The 19,669-nt window shown below is 38.3% G+C and overlaps 3 protein-coding genes across 7 annotated transcripts in view; 2 read left to right on the top strand and 1 right to left on the bottom strand.

The window, feature by feature from the left end:
- The window catches only part of kiaa0753 (KIAA0753 ortholog), a 28,465-nt gene extending 21,450 nt beyond the window's left edge, over nt 1-7,015 (bottom strand). For 3 of the 5 annotated variants that reach the window (XM_081614746.1, XM_081614747.1, XM_081614750.1), the window contains exons 1-8: nt 6,602-7,015; nt 5,972-6,265; nt 5,621-5,882; nt 4,364-4,485; nt 4,224-4,286; nt 3,268-3,489; nt 1,794-1,974; nt 42-205 (exon numbers count right to left, since the gene is read on the bottom strand). In XM_081614746.1, the coding sequence (XP_081470872.1) occupies nt 42-205; nt 1,794-1,974; nt 3,268-3,489; nt 4,224-4,286; nt 4,364-4,485; nt 5,621-5,882; nt 5,972-6,265; nt 6,602-6,724 (1,431 nt within the window). In that variant the 5' untranslated portion in view covers nt 6,725-7,015. The remainder of the gene's footprint in view (nt 1-41; nt 206-1,793; nt 1,975-3,267; nt 3,490-4,223; nt 4,287-4,363; nt 4,486-5,620; nt 5,883-5,971; nt 6,266-6,601) is intronic. The other 2 variants (XM_081614748.1, XM_081614749.1) reach the window with 2 other exon arrangements.
- A 697-nt stretch (nt 7,016-7,712) lies between these two features.
- On the top strand, nt 7,713-9,318 carry txndc17 (thioredoxin domain containing 17). The gene is made up of 4 exons (XM_008424933.2): nt 7,713-7,967; nt 8,085-8,166; nt 8,649-8,724; nt 8,874-9,318. The coding sequence occupies exons 1-4, from the start codon at nt 7,823-7,825 to the stop codon at nt 8,940-8,942; spliced, it is 372 nt and encodes a 123-aa protein (XP_008423155.1). The 5' UTR covers nt 7,713-7,822; the 3' UTR covers nt 8,943-9,318.
- A 1,438-nt stretch (nt 9,319-10,756) lies between these two features.
- Nucleotides 10,757-19,669, top strand: part of nxn (nucleoredoxin) — a 67,368-nt gene continuing 58,455 nt past the window's right edge. Inside the window, exon 1 of the mRNA XM_008424932.3 lies at nt 10,757-11,341. Coding sequence (XP_008423154.1) covers nt 11,033-11,341 — 309 coding nt within the window. The 5' untranslated portion in view covers nt 10,757-11,032. The remainder of the gene's footprint in view (nt 11,342-19,669) is intronic.

Here is a 19,669-nt window from a genome sequence, read left to right as displayed (position 1 = left end):
TTTTGAATGTAAGTAACTGGCTCAATAAATACATCAAGCACCTTCATTACGTCAGCTTTTCTCCTCCCCCGGTGCCGCCTGCTCTGGTGGTTAGCGTTTGGCTGAGGAAGTCTCTGCAGCTCCCTCTGCTGGCCGACGTTGTGAACACCAGCCACCAGAGGTTGGTGGGAAGATGGTTTCAGCTTTTGTAGCATGACTTTTCGCCCTGCGGGGACAAATGGCAGACAGAAACTTTGATTTGTTCACATCTGAACAGACACAACAGAAGCAGAAATCATCAGAGTTTGTATACTTTCCCCTTCCAGATTAAAATTCAAGAACTTTTCAAGCATTTTCAAGGTAAGTTTACAAGCTTTTCCAGCATCACAAGTTGGAGATAAAAACAATTCAGTTGACTATGAATGTGTGTCACAGAAAAAAAAAGAGTCCCACAAGCACAAACTCAGTCACAGAAAGAAGTGTGTGATTTCTATCACTGAACTGCACATGGTAACTGAATTTGAAAATGTATTGATGTTTCCACTGAACAAACTGTGGAGGAGATAATAAAGGTATCAATCCTGGCAATAAAGTCAGCGTTGGGGATTTTTAAATGTCAATAATTTGAATTTATTGTGATAACAATAAATCAAGATTCTTGTCATAATAAGAAATGTATCATGATAAATATAAACGATCTGATAAATGCTCACCCCTGGGTCCTGTACACCCGACTGGTTCGAGAACAAAACACTGATTTAACAAAAAAGACAAAACAAAAAAAAATAATCTGCAAATTTTAATAATATTGTTTAACATTAAAAATATACAAGAAAAAAATCTCAAACAAAATGTTCTCGCTACATTTTCTGGCATTTAGTAAATAAAGAAAATTTGGGTAATTTGTTCCTGACCGAAAACGTGAAAAGTTTCGTTTGATTTAACTTCACACACCAAGAATTTTTAATTTTTTTATGGATGCATGAAAATATGTGGTTTCAACTGTAATTAACGCTCTCCAAATTAAGGCTTTTAACCAAACATTAGATTACTCTTTATTACACATCTGTGCAGTTTGAATATCAAGCACTTAACGCAAAAATCAAACACTTTCCAAACATTGAAAACACCAAAACCGGAACTGAAGGATTCCAAGCACCTGTATGAACTCTGAATTAAAGAACGCGCTAAGATTTTAACGTAAAAGTAGTTTGAAACCGTAACAAACAAGAGTTCACTCTCAACGTTTTTCCGACTGCATTACAGCAAAATGTATTAATAGATTCAATACAATCCTCCCCGACTGCAGGAGTTGCAGATAAAGCTCATTGTGGGCATTTATGTCATCTCTTGTAGAGGATAGTTCTCGGCTCAATAAAAACCAGCGGGAGTAAACTGCTCATAAAGCTAAGCAGCAGGGGGGGCAAAGGCCACCGCTTTGCACTTCAGTTGCTGTTTTCTATCTCTAAATCGAGGCTCCACGTCAATTTTCAACCTGGGTAAAGCCACTTAACCGCAGAGGGAGGCCAAACACAATCACACATACACACAAAAAAAAAAAAAGCTGTACGGTGGCTTCCAGAAACAGAACGGGGACACAGCAGGTGCTTCCTATCAGAGTGACTCTACAAGCAAAAAAACAAAACAAACAAAAAAAAAAGCTTAGAACCGAAGATAAGAAACCTAAAATACATGCAGCAGATGTAGAAAATAACAGTCGAATTTAGATCTGTGATGACTCGCTGAGAATAAATATAAACCGTGAAATGCACTGAGGTGAAAGAAAAAGAAAAAAAAACAAACAACATGTTTACCACCACGAACAGATCCTCTAGGATTTGCAGGTCTGTGAGGGCCCAGAGCAGCTGCCATGCTGAGAGTGTGGGGCCCGGTGGTGGGGGACGCGCTGCGGTGAGGAGACCTCCTGCGTGGAGGACGGGTCTGGGCCTGCAGCTTCTCCAGCGTCTCATGTTTGCTGAGGGCCGAGTCTAAAATCTGTAGGGAGTCGGGCAGAGAGGCTTAGGGACCGGATTAAACACCATAATAAAGAACCAAAAAAACTAAATAACCAACCCTTCTACTGCATCATCACCTTCCAAGAGAGAGGTTGTTGCTTTTTTTTGGCCAAAATTAATTTTGGCCAAAAAAAAAGAAAAAAAAAGACTTAAGCCATTGTTTTATGAAGATGAAGATATTCAAATAACTCTCAACTTCTATATATTTTAGCAATAAACTTCTATATATAGTCTCAACTTCTAAAACTAATTATTATAAAATTAATATTTAAATTAAACCGACACTGTGTGAAGTTTGGATCTGTTTTTGCAACTAGATTAAAATTTTGAATCTAGTCTTCACACAGTTTCACCTCAGAAGCTCTGTCAACACATAAATAGTAAAGCACAAACAATTAACATTTCTTGTTTGTGAGACATTTGAGCGGAATGAACAGTTAATTAAGTGTAATTAATCGCAATTAATCTTATTTCATTTTAATTGTTGATTAATTAGACATGTGAGCTCAACAACAGAGACATGTGTTGCATAAACATAATAAATAACATAACATAAGTAACATAAATAATGTTATTTATGTGATTCTGCCATCAGATTAGTGCAAAGTGCTATTATACCGATTCAGCTTTTGAGTGTTTCAGGAACACACTGATTGGAGCCAATCAGTATAACATTAATAAATCAATAGTCAGAAGTTGATGCCACCACTCCTCATTTGCATAATGAGGCAGAAATTACCGTAAAGTGAAAAGAGGAGACAGGAAAATGTAAAAACACATGGAAAAAAAGAGAAGTTCATCAAATCTAATTCGTTATTGATCCCAACAGAGAAATTAAATAATATGTGGGAAAACAAGAATAAACAAGCAAATATAATTTGTTGGAACACGAACAATGAATGTCAGTTCAATTCTTAAACATGATTTGAAGTTCTCATTTTTTAAAGTAATTGGTACATTTTAAGTGTATTAATTTATTCACTGGGCCATTCGTATATTTATTTTTTAATTATGTCAGATTTGGTCCTCCGTGTCAGCATATACTGAAGTTGTGATGTAATAAACAAAGCTTTTCATCAGGAGCTACATTCACTGTAAATCTCTGCTGTCTTAACAGTTAAAGATTTAATTCATGTTATTATTTCTTGTTCACGTATCTACAATTATTATTTTTCCCCCCTATTTTCAAAGTAATTTCAACACTAATTGAGATTGTGGAAACAAGTCCATAATGAGCAGCTGTAACATAAAAACACCAACATTCGTTCCTCACCTCCAGTTTCTGCAGAATATCCAGGGCCGTCTCAGGTACAGCCGACCCCTGGTCCACTTCCACCTTAGCAGAGCACAGAGACAGCTGCCGGATCAGCTGGCCCAGCTCTTTGTAATGAGGGGGCACCTTGCTGTGAGGTCGATCTGAGAGCTGGTGGATGACGACCTGCAGGGCCCTGAGAGCGCCCCGGTGGGCGGCCGCCAGCCTGCCGACCGCCACCGACTGAAACAGGAAGAGGAAAGCTCGCCGAGTTTATTGCTGAGAACAACTAAAGCAGCAGAGTGTCGTCTGCTGCTTTAGCAGAATGAAACTAGGATGTGTGCTTTCAGAATTGTGGGTTATACACTTTTGTTTACGAAGGACAAATGAGAAAAAGTAAAAACACAAGTTCCTTCAAGATTTATCACTTTCAATTATTTCAAATTATGTAGTTCTAAACTACATGCAGATAAAAACTACAAAGTGAATATTGTTTTATGTTCCAACTACTCATTATGGACTTGTCAGGGGGAAAAAAAAAATCTCAATTAGTGTTGAAATTACGTTGAAAATATTATAATCGTAGATTCATGAGTATTAGGGCTAGACTAAGATGTTTTCTTTTATTATGAGAATGAAACTAAAATATTATGGCAACAAAAGTCATAAATTCGAAATTAAAACACAAAAACATCACATGAAAGTCATACAATTACAGGAAAACGTTTGTTTACTTTATTGTGAAGTGACTTTTTTCTTGTAATATAACTTTATTCTGGCACTATTTCAAATGTATTGTCTTACGACTTTTTTCTGATTTTGCTCCGACTTTATTCTGGTATCATAACTTTATTCTCGTATTATTCTGACTTGCAGTTGTACGACTTTTTTTTTTTTTTTCCAATGATTGAATTATTTTTATTCCCCGACTGGTTCTAACACTATGTCATAAAAAAACAAACAAAAAAAACACCTACCTTTTTTGTCTCCCACATTTTCTCTCTTTTGAGTTTTTCAATATCATCTTGTATCTCTTTCACCTGAAAGAACAGTATTTGCAGCTGAAGGCACACGAAACACACTTTATCACATTACCTGTTATCTAAAACATAAATACCTGTCGCTGCAGAACATAAATGATGCGAGCTGAGCGCGCAGCCTGTTTCTGTCTGCGTATCTCCAGCTTGATTTGCTCCTCCGGGTCCAAAGACTCATCCAGTTGTTCACCTGCAGAAAGACCTGATCATGATCAACATACAGTAAAAAAAAATATCTGAATGTGAATATCTGAAAATCACTGAATGTGGAGGTGACTTTGCTAACTGGGTCTATTTTAAAAATGCACTGATCTGGTTTGTCTTTGATGGAGGTAGTCAGTTTGAATCCAAACAACAAAAAGGTATGATCAATTTGATGTATGCAGCGAAGCATTCCCCTCAATGATATCTGATTTTTAGTCAACTCAAAAGATGCACATAACTGGACATGCTGCTGGTTGACTTGTTTATAGACTGAAAATTGTGTATTCTATTACTTTGGAGAATTAAATAAACTGGGGTGGGAAATAGAAAATGATTTTTCGGTATTTGTCCATCTGATCAGCAATGAAGTGAAATTGTAAACTGGCTAAGAGTAAAAAAAAATTAAAAGAGTTCATTTTACAGGTTAAAATGTATTATTTTGCCTGTAAAAATGTAAGTAAGGATTAAATCAGGTAACCCTATAGATAAAAAGCAAGATTAGAAAGCTGTTCGTAGGGCTGAAACAATTAATCTAATTAATCATGATTGTGATTAACCGATTACTGAAATAATCATCAACTAATTTAGTAATCGATTAATCATTTACTGGCGTATGCAGACCCCCCAAAAAAGAAAAAAAAAGCCAATTGCTGAAATGACAACAGAGTCTGAGCAGCAAATAAGCAAAAAAAATAATAATTGATATAAATGTTGCACTTAAGATAAAAGTAACAACTTATTTTTTGTACACATGTACAGAAAAATAAGTTACTTTTATCTTCACCTAGAGTGAATTAGGTTCGCATTTTGTAAAAAACGAAAACTCCTATTAAGAACATTTTGAAATCAAATTCTTAATCAGTTTATCTAAAAGTATCACCAGATTTTCTTGCATTTTAGGCAAAAAAAAATTTCTTATCTAAAAAATTAAAATTATTTATTTGCATTTTATTAATGCAAATAAATAATAATAATAATAATAATACAGTATAAAAAAGACATTTTATTGAAAATTTTGCAGCGTGTACCAGTTTTTCCCCGATTAATCGTCAGAAAAAAACAACAGCTTAATCGATAACTGCTGTTAGTTCAGAATCAGCTTAAAGACAGCCCTCGCTGTTTGCTAAAATTACCTCGATTAGCTAGCTCCTCCACTTTCCTAATGTACGTTTCCAGCTCATTCTGAAGTTTGCGGATCTCGTTGCTTAAATGTCCCGGTTTGCCTCCTTCCATCTGCCTTAAACCGGGGTCTCTTGTTGGAGGAGACTGGCCAACACCCGGCATTAAAGAAGAAGGATTTTTCTTGGATGGTCGCTGTTTAACGCCGATCGGAGCCTTCTTTTCCTTTGACGTGGCCATGTTAGATTCTTGCTTTCCTGGAGCCGCTCCTAGCTCCTACAGAGACAAGAAAATCTTTATTTCAGTCTTTGTTCGAATATCTATTCGGAAACTTTTTTTTTTTTTTTTAGTTAAGACTAGTTTACCTGAAGCAGCTCCACATCACTTGTTTCAAAGACAGAGACCTCCTGCAAATGTTTCGGTGAGGTCTTTGCGAGTGATCCGAGGTGCCTTCGCCTTAGGTCTCGCTTGGCCAGTTTGACAGCAGCCTGCAGCCTCTCCTCGGAGAGCACGGTGAAGCTGCGGGAGCTGCGGAGGCTGTCCGGACTCTCGCGCATCTCCAGACGTGGAAGCAGTCTCTCTATCACAATGGGAGCTGGAGGGCCTACACGAGTGGCACGGTTGACCACACTCACAGGAATGGCTTCATTAAACAACAACTGTCAAAGAAATGAAAATCCCAGAAAAACATTTTATGTCAGACTAGTTTTTGACAAATGTCTTCGGTGTCTGTAAAAGAAGCGAAATTGCTTTGCTATTTCACAAGAGACCAAATGAAGGTAAGCTATAAGCAAACTTAAACTTCTTTTCTGTTTAGCTTAGCTGTTTGACATGCTTCTTGGATGTAGGCTATATGTACGTGCCTTGAATAGAACTATATGCAATTCTACGTTATTAAGCATCTCTAAATGTTATTGGTGGCATAAGTTATTTATTAGCTTTAGGGGAATACGAAAGCTGAGCTAAATAACTTGAAAACTTAAACATTTGTTTACCTTTGTTTGGGACGTCCTAGTTGTTGAATTGTTATTGTTTCGGGCTGAGCCTACATAAACCCAGTTTCTTTCCTGGTTTTGAAGTCCTGGTAACTGTGCTGGCATTGCAGCGACAGACGTCATAAAAACAATGGTAACAACTGTAAATAATAATTTATAGCTAATGCTAATACCTATTAGCACGAGCAAGCTAACGCAACCTTTCAATGCACCTCGTTTACTTCAGGTTAACCCCAAAACTGACGATTCCACCATTTTATATCCAACTGCGTAAGTCTGGAATTAAAGAATATACAGACGGGCAGAATACCAAACTAAAACATACACCGTGAATAAGCTTTTAAAATCCCGTGAAGTCTGGACAGCAGTTTGAAACGGCGCCATGACAACAACAAACGGAAGTAGATCTTTCTTTCTTTCCTTCTTCCTTTCTTTCTTTTTTTAAATAACAATATCGTAAACAAAAAAATAAATAAATAAAATTGTGTTTTTGTTACTTAAGCATTTGTAAAAAGTATAATACATATATTAATTATTTAAAAAAAATATTAAATAAAGCAAAGACTACGCGACGGGCAAAATATTATGGCAGGCCGTTTTAACATAAAATCGACTTTGTCTACCTGCCCGTAATTGCATTCTAGATATCTAAAAATGCAATTTCACTATCCCGAATGGTAATTTAAGAAATCTACTAATACATTTTGACTAGTATGAATAATAATTTAAGATATTCTAAAGAACATTTTGATTCGTTTTTTTCCCCAATATATCTCAAAGGCATTTTTAATTGGAAATATAACTAGTCAGAACAAAAAGGCACATATATAAAATTTATTTATATCTTCCCACAACTTTTTGGTAATTTGATGTCATTTCCACCAGTTAGGATGTAATTGTAATTCGACATATCTCAAATAGATATTTTGTCAAGTTAAAATATAATTAGAGACCTCTTAATTACCTAACACACCTACTCATGAAGCAATTTCAGATTTTACAAAAAAGTAAGTGTAGTGAAGCCGATTTTATGTTAAAACGGCCCGCTGTACATGGCCGAACTCTCGTGCGCGATCACTTTAAGAACCGCTGCTCAACCCGGAAGTAGTACTTCAACTTCTGATTCCTTATTTTGTTGCAACTTCAGCGTTCGAACGTAGCTGCTTGTAGCAGCTCAGACAGAAAGTTACAGCCAGATTTCACATCTTCTCAGTCGAAAGCATGGCCGGTTATGAAGAAGTGAACGTGCACGGATACGAGGAGTTCTGTAAGGCGGTGTCTGAGAGAAAAGGGAAGGATATCTTCGCGTATTTTTCAGGCAACAAAGACGCCGAGGGAAAGAGCTGGTGTCCAGATTGTGTGAAAGGTGACTTAAAATAACTGGCTGCATTATGTTTGTCATTTGTTGTTCTAAATATTTAGATTTGTATTATTTATTTTTATTTTGCATAAAATTAAAAAAAATTCTTGTTTTTTTTTTCAGCTGAGCCAATTGTAAGGGGGGAGCTGACTCATCTTCCTGAGGGCTCAGTCTTCATTTATTGTCAAGTTGGAGATAGACCATAGTAAGTTTCTTTATTCTTCTTTTTAAGAGGAATATTGATTAAATATTTGTTATTGACCAGCAGAATTACTGACTGTAGTATGTCAAAAGGACACTAGGTATTAAACAGAAAACGTATAGTATTTAAATTAAGTTGTAGTGAGAAAAAAAAAACAAGTCGTCAATCAATTTCGATTTACTTGATGAGGGTTTATCTTTATGACGTTTCATTTGGAATTTTTTTATTTTTATTTTTTTCATACATTTAAACAGTGTGTTCGAGTTCAGTCTGTGACTTGTGATAGATCCAGCTTGGTCAGTGCTGAGCTGTTTATCTTAAGTTAAAAGCATTTTTTAAAATAAAATTGAATGAATAATACATCCCCTCCCCAAATTGCATTTTTTTTTTGTTTTATTTTAAATCTATAGAGCTGATATTGCTGTTTGTTTTTTGAATACTGAAGAAACAAGTTTTATTGCAGTAATGTCTACCTTGTGCTTTAGTTGGAAGGATCCAAACAACGACTTTAAGAAGACCCTGAAGTTGACTGGAGTTCCCACTCTGCTGCGATACGGCACAGTAAGTAGCTCAACGTTTAATGTTTGAATCTACAGTTATGACTCCTTAGAGTCTGGATGTTAAAAAGGCTCTCTTAAATAAATAAATAAAAAAAATACCATCTGCCATCAGAGCAGTGCTACAAGCTAACTGTGATCTTTGTGCTGCAGCCTCAGAAGCTGGTGGAGGAAGAGTGCTTCAAGCCAGAGCTGGTGAAAATGATGTTCACTGAAGACTGAACGGTCCCCGGCTCATAAAGAGCCAACATTTCTTCACTAATCAACCGTTTACACTGCTTCATTCAAGCACTTAATAATCACCCTGTTTTGATCTCAATATAAATTGGTGCAGCGGCATCGCTAGCTGCGTTTTTACAAAATCAACAAGTCTGTCACATGCAGCTCCCAAGACTTGTTGTTTAGTGGGGTTATTTTGAAGGATCCATTTCTTCTTTGATTATGCTGTGCAATCAGTAAATAAAGTACTGTGTTTAAATACACATACACACACACTAATTGTTGATTCAAAAAGCAACTAGAGATTTTTATATTGTGATTTTTTTTTTCCATTGTCTTTGCAATTGAACTTAAATAAATCAAAATATTTGATGTTGAATAGTTAAACGGTGCATTATTTGCAATTTGTTACGTCTTCCTCTTGTCAACTGTTCCTTCAGAGGTCACCAGAAAGTTTAATCTGCCTCCTTCAAAACTTGATGCGTAAAGAACATGTAAAGGGCTTCTGCAGTAGTCATGAGATGTTCAGTTGTTTCTAAGGATTCTTGTCTCCGTTTGGATCTTCACAAATATTCATCCACCTCACCTCCAGACTTTTTCAGTTGTCATTTTCAACCACAAACCACACTGTTTTATTGAGATTTCTATATGATAGACCGTCACATAAAATACAACAAATATATATTTAAAATAAAATTGAATAACACAAACTAAATGTTCACAAACTAAATGTTATTACACATGGGAAACCAATTTTATTATTTTTATAGTGTGGCACAAGTACCAGGTCAATCTATTCCTCCTGCTGCCACACGTGGGGAAATATAGCATGAAATCGTTTACTGTAAATTTAGGGTTTTATCAGCTGATGTTACTTTCAAGTAGTTAAAATAATATGGAACACTTGAATATCACTCTGCATTTCAAAATCCAAATATATTTTGTTTGCTACTCCTGTAGGATTAAAATCATTAGCAATAACACTGCTATGATGTAAGCTAATTACAAACAGTGCTAACGATAGCAGACATGTTGCATAAAGTAGCTAAGGAATGATAAAGCATTTGATGTTGAGATGTTGGTATAATGGGGCTCCAAATGAAAATCTAAGGCTTCAAAAAGTGTTGGACCAGCCCTGAAACGCATCACGAAAGGCTTTTTTGATGTTCTTCAAAAGCACAGGTGTCTAGTCCTGGAGGGCCACTGCCCTGAAACTTTAAGATGTGCCTCCCCTGCGCCACTCCTCAATAGAAATTAGGTCATTAGGAAGACGGAGGAACTTATCTACACAAGAAGGAGGTAATTAAGCCATTTCATTCCAGTGTTTTATTCCTCTGGCACATCTAAAAACTGCAGGACAGTGGCCCTTGAGGACAGGAGTTTGACACCCCTGTCCAAAAGTATCGACTGAATAAAGAAGGCACGCCCACATGTTTCCTTGTAATGACCGCTAGGTGGCAGCAGACTTTTAGAAGTTGCTGGTTCGCTCCAGCGTTCACAAAAATCCGATGAAATTCACTCAGAATATATAAAATAAAACTTACTAGATCAATACAGTAATTTCCTGTAACAAATATGTGTGTGCGTGTGTGTTTGTGACGAAACGGAACATTCGCGTAAGTGGAAATATTAAAATAGAGTTGAGAATAAAAACATAAAAACAAAATAAAGTCTAATTTAGCCTCATTTTGAGGTATTACTGCATTAAAATCCTCATATGACATGCAGGAGAAGTGAACTCTTACTTAGCAACAACTGGCGTAAATGAGCGATTTCATGCTAAATGGGAGTCATCTCCGTTGCAGTCAGGGAGATTTAAGCGAGGCGCATTCCTGCACAGCGCTCAGAGCGGAGGGACGAGCAGAGCCGCGGCGAAGCCCACACAACCGCAACGCCTCTCTCCTTATCTCCGGGACCCGGAGCTCCCCTCACAAACCTCTCGGCTCTCGGTGGAGGTGAAAGGAAGTGCTGGGTGTCGCCCCGAACACACGCCGCGGTTACATGTGCAGCAGCCTCGGCTGAAGAGGGAGCGGGAGGGGGGTCACGGTTGTGCCTGCGTGTGGCTGCGTGTTCTCGGACCGTGTCGAGCCGCGATGTCGGAGTTTCTGGTGAGTCTGCTCGGGGAGCGGCTCGTGAACAGCGAGAAAGCCGAGGTGGACGTGCAGTCTCTGGGCGCGAGGCTCTCCCTGGTCGGGCTCTTCTTTGGGTGCAGCCTGAACGCCCCGTGCAAGCAGTTCAACGGCAGCCTGTGCGAGTTTTACAGCCGCTTCAAAAAGGCGTCCGAGCATAAGGACAAGCTGGAAGTCGTCTTCGTGTCGTCCGACCAGGACCAGAAACACTGGCAGGACTTTTTGCAGGAGATGCCGTGGCCTGCGTTACCTTTCAAAGACAGACACAAAAAGGTAAGAGAGAGAGGCCAGGCGGTGACGAAGGGCAGCCCAGCCTGGCGGATCAGTCCCTGGTTACAAGTGACCTGGAAGCCACTGGATACAAAACGCCTATACTTTTTTTTTTTCTCGCTGTCTTTATTCACATCTGGAGTTTAGTTTGATTCTTCCAAACAAGCCAGTCTGCTTTTAATTAGCCCATAATCTGTCATGATAACTGCAGATCATCAGTAGTAGATGAGATAAACTCAAATGAGTTAAAAACACCGAGTCTATTCTGGGCTGAGACGAATTCATTTCACAGGATCTAATCAGGGAATTAAAGTATGATGCCATTGTTAATAACTTTATCTGAATTATGCTTAATAAATCAGGCTGTTGATAATTACGTCTGCTGGAATAAGCCAGACTTTAATTCACCCAGTTCTATCTGGACGTAAATGTGCTGCTGCAGACATTCCTGAGTTATTATTAGGAGGGGAAACACATTGGACTTCCTTCTGGCTTTCCGCTTTCCACACACTAATGATTTTACCCAGAGACAGGCTGGAGAAACGTCAAATTAGAGAACGATTATGGCAATTTAATGCCTGTTTTTGTTATTTGTCCATTCAGTTTAGGTTGCTGCGTATAGCCAAAGGCCTAAAATGCTGCCAATATAGTATTTTCAGCTTTTTGTGTGTTTCCAAAAAAAAAAAAAAGAGAGATACGTTTGGGGGATTTGAATCAATTTGAAAGCAATTTTTCTTGTTTAAAAATGCTATTTTTACATAGATGCGTATATATTAAAAAAAAAATAAAAATACACCAATTAGTTTATTTTCCTGGCAGGAAGTCTTTTGTCTGGCTTTATGTGGGGGTCTGACCCACTGATGTCCATTTTGACAAACTCTAATTTTATTCATTTTTTTTCTAATTCTACGGAACAAAAACTTATAAAAGCCAAATGTGTTGCATTTTAGAGAGAAATAGAAAATCAGAGTTTATGCATCAAAGTGTATGTTGCTAACCTTTGTGTTATTTTTATTAAATTCCCAGAAAATGCATATCGCACTACATGCTGTTTTTAGATGAAAAATGGGAAGAAGTTTCTAGTTATGACCCACATGAGGAAGGAATTATAGTATTTCATGTTTTTATTTTCAATATTTGACCTGCATCTCATCAGTCTGAGCCGATCAGTTGAAAATCAGATCCCAGATTCTAGCTGATTGTTTGCTGCATCTCTAATCTTGCTTTTTTTTTTGTGCAACAACTGGAATTCACAAACTTGCTACAGCTCCTCCAAATGAGCTCAAATTTAGTGAAAACAAGGTTTTGTTTTTTCCTCTATAGCCGAATAACTTCGAACGTAGCTGAGTATTTCTCATTTATATCCGGATTTGTGTGAATAAAACATTGCTGTTTTAGAAAATTTCAGCTGTAACAATCCAATGGAAATATCTTTTCTTTTTTTTCTTCTTCTTCCCCCCCTCACACATCATGCTGGTGGATTTTTAAGTTTCTGGACAAATGCATTTTTCTGTGTCACTATATCCGGCCATGTTGGCGGTCTTTGCAAACAATGGAGTGGAGGATTATGTTGCAGGAATTGCGTGTGTGTGCATCTGGAGGCCAGGCCAGCGTCCTGATTACAGCGTCGGTCTCATGCATTTCTATATGACTAAAGAAGACATAAAAAAAATTTAAAAAATCCCAAATCAGCTGAAACACCTCTGCGTGTGAATTCTGACATTAGCAGAGATTTTCATTGTGATTTATTGCATTTTTGTAAAACGAAACAAACATCAAAAATATCTTTTGGATTTGATTACATTAAAATATGAGCTTGAGAGACTGAAACACTTCAATCTCCACTACTTTCCCATAAATAAAGGATTCACCTTCTTCTGTCAAACCACAGCAGCCTTCCTGACCGCTTGCTATGTTGGCAGGATTTGGACTGAAACATTGTCCTGTAAATTATTTTTGATCGCTGGTGATTGTTTCTGTTACACCTCATAATGAACTCCAGGTCTGAATAACACTCAGATGATGGAAGAGGAGGAGGAGGAGGAGGAAGATCATCAGGGGAGGGATGTCCTGGGGAGCTGAGCACGTCCACCGTCGCACTGCAGCCTCATTATGTTCTCTAACCCAGAGTGGAAAATATCTGTGGCATCGACATGGGCATTGTTCGCGCTCTTCTTGGTGGTCCGCCCGCTGCCCGTCTGTCTGTCTGTCTATCTGGGCCTCATGTTGCAGTGTGCAGCTGTCCAGCTCTGTTTTTGCTCTGGGTCATGTTTTGAAATATTCCTACTATGTGCTATCCGATATGAGCTTAAACATTTTATTGCAATATTTTGTGGTGCTACAACGATAAATGACTAGGCCTGTCGCGATAAACGATAAATCAATTAATCGGACGATTAAAAAAAAAACCTATCGAGATCATTTTAATTATCGTCTTTATCGTCTCTTCCTGCCTTTTTTTCTTTCTGTTGATGACGCTGAATGAAAAAGGCTCAGCTCCGGTGCTCTCCACTGACCCTCCCTTCCTCATTTTCTTAGTCTAATGTCCAGCGCACATTACACGAGTTGTCGGCCCATTTTCAAACCCTGAGACACACATTAGCCGACAGAAATCCCAGGTATAACGGTTCGATCGGGTTCGTCGTGCCGTGTGGTGTCCAGCCACATGGACACAAAATAATAGCTACAAGTCCAGTTAACTAATTTTAAAATCAGGCATTAATCAATGCTTTACTAGAATCTACCTGTGATGCATGTGACTATAGAGTCAGCGTAAAGTCCTGACTGACAAAGAACAGCTGAAAACTTACCGGGTTTATCAACTGAGGTAGCAATTTGGCTCCAACTCCTCCCCTTGTCATTTCTATATTCTTTGCACTAAACGTTAAATAAATATTAATGTTGTTTCCACATATCATCTCCGATGTTCACTGGATTTCGGGTTGCACGGTTTCAGCTGTTTGGGATTCCCCTCCGTAATTTCCCCTCAGATAGCGCATAGGAGAATCCGCGCTTTCTGATTGGTTACCTGTCACATTCAGCGTTAATATTATCGTTTATCGCAATAATTTCTTTAGACAATTAATCGTCCAGCAAAATTTGTTATCGTGACAGGCCTATAAATGACTATTAAAACCTACTTATTACTTTTTTTTCTAGGTAGCTGTATGACTCTGTGATCGTGTGTCACAGCAATCGGAACCCCACGAATGCAAATAATGCTCTTGGTGAAAAAACATTCCCATTTGTAATGCATTTCTTTAGGACACCGGCCACGTAAAGAAGTGACTGGTGGTGACAGAGTGTATCACTAAGCTGCATACAGTGACTGTATTTTCAAATTTATTGATGCTTTTATTGAACAAACGGTGGAGAGAAAAAAAAAGTAAAACTAGCAATCTCAACAGCAGGGACAGTTCTGAGGGAATTTAAACTGCATTTGAATATATCATGATACCAATACATGAGAAATTTATCACGATAAATGATGAACAATACAATAAAAACTGCATATAGAGCATCAGTCTAAAATGTGGCGTAGCTAACACTCATTTCATCTGCTCATTAGATTACAAAGTTGTAATGTTGATGCTTGCGTTTGCTAATTTTATATTCCTCCATCCAGTTGGTTCACTTGAATACCTAAGTCGTGAAACTGAATTTATTTTTGCTATTCTCAACTGCTTGTTGGTCAAAATTAACTCCTTTTTTAGCTTTTTTTTTTTTTTTTTTTAACACGTTCCTCAAACACATTGTCCAATGTGTTTTATGCGACGGACTGCGTTGTTTTCAGCTTCTATATCACAAATGAAAATTTGAAAAGTGGCGTGTATTTTTATCCAATTCATTTATTTCTTTTCGATCTTCCACCAACAAAATAGCCACCGCTTTTCGTCTTTGTTGGACCGTCGTGTAAAACCCCAAATAAAAAAAAAATCACACTGAGGCTTGTGGTCATAACATGACAAAATGTTGGAAAGCTCCGTAATTAGTTTTCAACTGTTGCTAGCTTTCAACCATTTCTACTTTATGGTGTTTCTTTTTAGCTTAACTGAAATGAGCCGTCCTCCCGAGCTCCAGTCTATGAGTAACAGATTTTGTTAAGGAAAGGCTAATTGTTCCTTGCCAAAACAATTAGCTGGCTAACTGAAAAATAAGCAGCCAATAATTAGCAGACTAAATGATAATGAACACCGTTATTGGTTGCAGGCGTAATTAGCTGCCTATTGTTTTCAGATTTGTTTGTCTTGAAGACACAGGAAGTGGCTAACTGGGACCAGAGGGGAATGAATGGTTTTGTCTTTGGATTTGTGTGTGCAGTGCTCATCCTGGCACATCTGGGTCTTTAAGTTTGGAGGTGGAGAAAAGCAGAAGCTGCTCTTGGGTTGCTGCTTTTTTTTCTTAATTTTTCATTTTATTTGACTTCATTTTTTTCTTGGATCAGGGAGAGTTCACCTCTTGGTGAAGGATGGACTTTTTTTTTTTTGCTCCCCACTCCTTTGTCCAGAGCTCCAACGCTTCACCGCCCACGTCAGATACTCTGACTTCACTTCCTCCCCTGGCTCTGCTCGCCCACCCATATCCTACAATGACTTACCGAGCTATCTCACTCTCACTTTTTAGTTTCCACTTTTCTACAGGAGGTATTAATTCAACAAAAAAATAGAGACAAGAAAAATAAGTTGTTGGGTAAAGCAATGGAGTTTGTCAGGTAGGGATGACCAGTGACCAGAAGCAGACTAAGGTTTAGTTTTGATCTGAAACCCAAAAATCCAAAGTTTTTCCAATTACGCAGCGACACATCATACCGAGTTCCACCAAGACGCAGTGACTACGGCACTCTTTGAGGTGGAAGTTGTTGATAAGCAATGAAGAAACGTCTATATTCATTGTCAGTAGCCGTGTTTCCATTACAAAAGTGTGTAAAACGATTTGGATGTTCTGCTAATGTCGAAAAAACACAATTATGCAATTGTGTTGTTGCCATTGAATAAAAGCAATTAAAATCCCACGTAAATAAGTTTGTTCACATGATAAGCCATTAAAAATCCTGGCTGAGTGCTGTGGTGATTCAGGGGCAAAGCACAACCCACGTATTGAGGCCTTAGTCCTCGTGCCGGTGGTCGCAGGTTCAACCCTCTTTCATACCAAACTACTTTGAAATAAAGGCAACTCGAGCCAACAAAACCTTAAAAAAAAAAATAAATCATGGCAGCGATGGCTGTAAACACTTGCAGGAGATATATTCATATTCCTGCCACTTCGCTAGCGTATTAGCCATCAAAGGAGACGGCGGCATCTAATCAAGGCATTGGAGTGACGAGCTTCTGGTACGTGGGAGCGACTACGCATGCGGTGTCTTGGGCACATTATAGTCTATGATTTAACAGAAAAGCTTTGGATTCAACATGTTTGAATGATAATACACTTATTGGCATCAAAAGTTTGTTACTGTATACAACCTGGCGTGATACAAAAAATTCTTCTATTACAGTGCTGTGTGTTTTAATTCAGGCTGCATGATGGTGAGAGAGAGCAAGACTTGCAATACATAAACAGGAGGCTAAAGGAAGCACACTTGATTTCTCTGCTGTCAATTCATGCTTCCAACCTGTCATGAAACATGCTCAATTTGTAAATGTTGGCCCTCATCACAGATGGAAGATGAGGGCTAATAATCATGCTAAAAATGCTACTTGCATATATTAGATGCTAAAGGTTTACATTTCTCATTTTGTCTTAAAATATTAATAAAACCCTGTTTTAAAGCGACTGCTCTGACACGGGACTCCACGTCTCCTCAGCCCCCGATGTAAATAATTTATGACCACTCATGGCAAGAAGGCCATTTTAATGCTCATTCGTCGTTTTGTCCATATTAAATGTTGTCGGCAGGTTAAAGCTTCACAGAAAACTGAAATCTGCTCCAAAATTCTGAACAGTGCTAGTTATTGGGATGAAGCTAACCTGGAATCTGTCCAAGTCTGTTTTTTTTATTTGTTTGTTTTGTTTTGTTTTTTCCCAGAGACACTCAGGTCGGTAACAGAATACATTTTACTTAAAAACCAGAAAGACCATCATAAGATCACAGAACATATTTCCATGAAGCACAGAATCCATTTTTTGTTGGACTACATTACTGCTGAGTTGAAGTAGATCTCCAGATGTCGCTTTACTGACAATTGCTGTGAGTTGTGCAAAACTGAAATCTTGCAAATCTACATCACATAGAGATTTTCCTGACTGCGTTGTAATAACGGGGGATCACATCACAGGTAAAAACCCTGTCGGATTCTGCGGCTCGCTCGCTCGCTTGGCTCCCCGCCAGGTGACGACGGTTCTCAGCAGCCTCACAGCGAGGGTTAAGGACGCCTTTCATCAGCATGGCCCTCGTCTGCTGAAATAGTTATTGCGCCGCGCGCATCGGGTGTCGCAGCCCTCCTTATCCGAACACAAGAAGAAGTGGCTTCAAAGGAGGCGCTAAATGTTTTATCTAGAGGTTCTTGATCCAGCTGTTGGCTTTAGCTAAGATGTTTCAGGCTTTGTAGAAACCTTAGATTGAAAACAAATCCAGCAAACAAAACATCTTCACCAATTGTTGGTATGTTGTGTTGGGGGAAAGAATATAAAGCTCGATTTAAACTTGGAACTGATTGTGGGGCTGCACCAATTTCCTGTGTTTTGATCAGATCAGCCAATTTAGTTTTAGCAATTCCTCATTACTTTTGAAGAATTAAATGTGCTAAATATTTTTTTTTCTCCAATAGCTAAAACAAGTGTGATGTAAAAAATCTTCCAACAAATTGCTAACAGAAGAAAGTATTAAAAACTGCTTAATTACAGTGCATCGGTGTTGCATGCCAAAGATGTGAAATTGCACCTTTTTCTTTTTTTTCTTTTTTTTTAGAGTTATAGCACAGATTCCCTAACGCCGGTGTCTAATGCCAGGAAACGTGAGATCTGCAGTCTGAACAGGACAACAGATCCTCACTGAAAGACATTTGACCCTGAGCAGTAAATCATGGGAACACGTGTTAAGATTTTCCTGGTCATTAAATTGGCCTAAATGTTTTTGGTTAAACGGCTCATGAAGAAATTAAACTTTTTTTTTAGACTTTTAAGAGTAAATGAGATTGTGGAATTGTGAAGAAAAAAAAACACAATTTCCATTACCCTTTCTTCTAGCACTGTATTTGCTAATATTTAGAAGATTTTTGCACGTGTCAGACATCCCAACTTAAGTGGAGAAATGAATCAGGGCCTGAGCAGTAGTTCATTTCAGGGACCACACTGAAAAACACAAAATCTCCCCAATTATTTTCTATCTAGTTTCTAGTGCAAATATCTTGGTACACTAGTAATAAGGCAAAACTAACTTTTCCCATGTTATTTTACTTATGGGAAAAACGGCTTGCATCTGCTCATAAAATTCACTCAAAGACTTTAATATCTTTACTATTAAAAATATTAAAGTTCTCTTTAATGTTGACTTTTGTCAATGGTAAAGATTTAATAACTTAAAACAAGTTCCTATATCTTGCTGAAAAGTTAACATTCTTTTCGTCTTATTTCAAGTGTACTAAGATATTTGCATTAGAAACTAGACAGCAACACTTTGTAAGATTTTATGCTTCCAGTTAAATCCGTTGCTATTATTACAGACAGTCGGGGCATGAAGTTCTTTTGCACAAGCAAAAAACAAACTAATGAAAAAACTTGTAAATACCTGCAATTAGTTATTGTGTGCATGCATTATCCCTCCCAGTTCAGAGTTGTGTAGCTAAAATCCATAAAATTTGAACAAATAAAAACGTTCAAATTGGAGTGTTTCTCTGTATATGCAGCTGGTGCATTCATAATCTATCCTGTGTTAATTAAAATGACCCTATGGGGCTTAAACAGCCATAAAGTAAAGCGTGCTTGTAGCTTGTCACCTCACGATGACCTTGAGACGGTAAATCACAACATCCATTCACTTTAACTTCTCTAAATTGCTTGTTATAAACTTGGTTTTCTCCGTCTGCTTTGCTCTAGTTTTGCCTCTGACCTTGCGGGAACTGTTACCTTGACTCCGGCTGCCGTAGTTTGACTCCTATTGTTGTGCAGCTGTGACAGCCCCTGCGTTCTGCTCGCCATGTTTGACAAGAGCTTATGTAAAGAATGTGTGGCGCAGTCACCTGCTGCAATGAAAGCGCTGGAGGCCGCAGGGCACGGCAGCAGAGCGAGGCCGTCTGTGAGGGGCCGGGACGCCTGGCCGCGCCCCAATGTCCAATCTCACACCACAGAGCTTAAGTTGCCTTCTGCTTTCACCGGCCATTGTTGCCGCTTTAC

Source organism: Poecilia reticulata, chromosome 13, assembly GCF_904066995.2.
Source record: "Poecilia reticulata chromosome 13, P_reticulata-male-v2, whole genome shotgun sequence".
In the NCBI taxonomy this organism is placed as follows: Eukaryota; Metazoa; Chordata; class Actinopteri; order Cyprinodontiformes; family Poeciliidae; genus Poecilia; species Poecilia reticulata.
The sequence above is the reverse complement of the archived record's forward strand: the minus strand, read 5'-3'. Positions and strand labels throughout refer to the sequence as shown.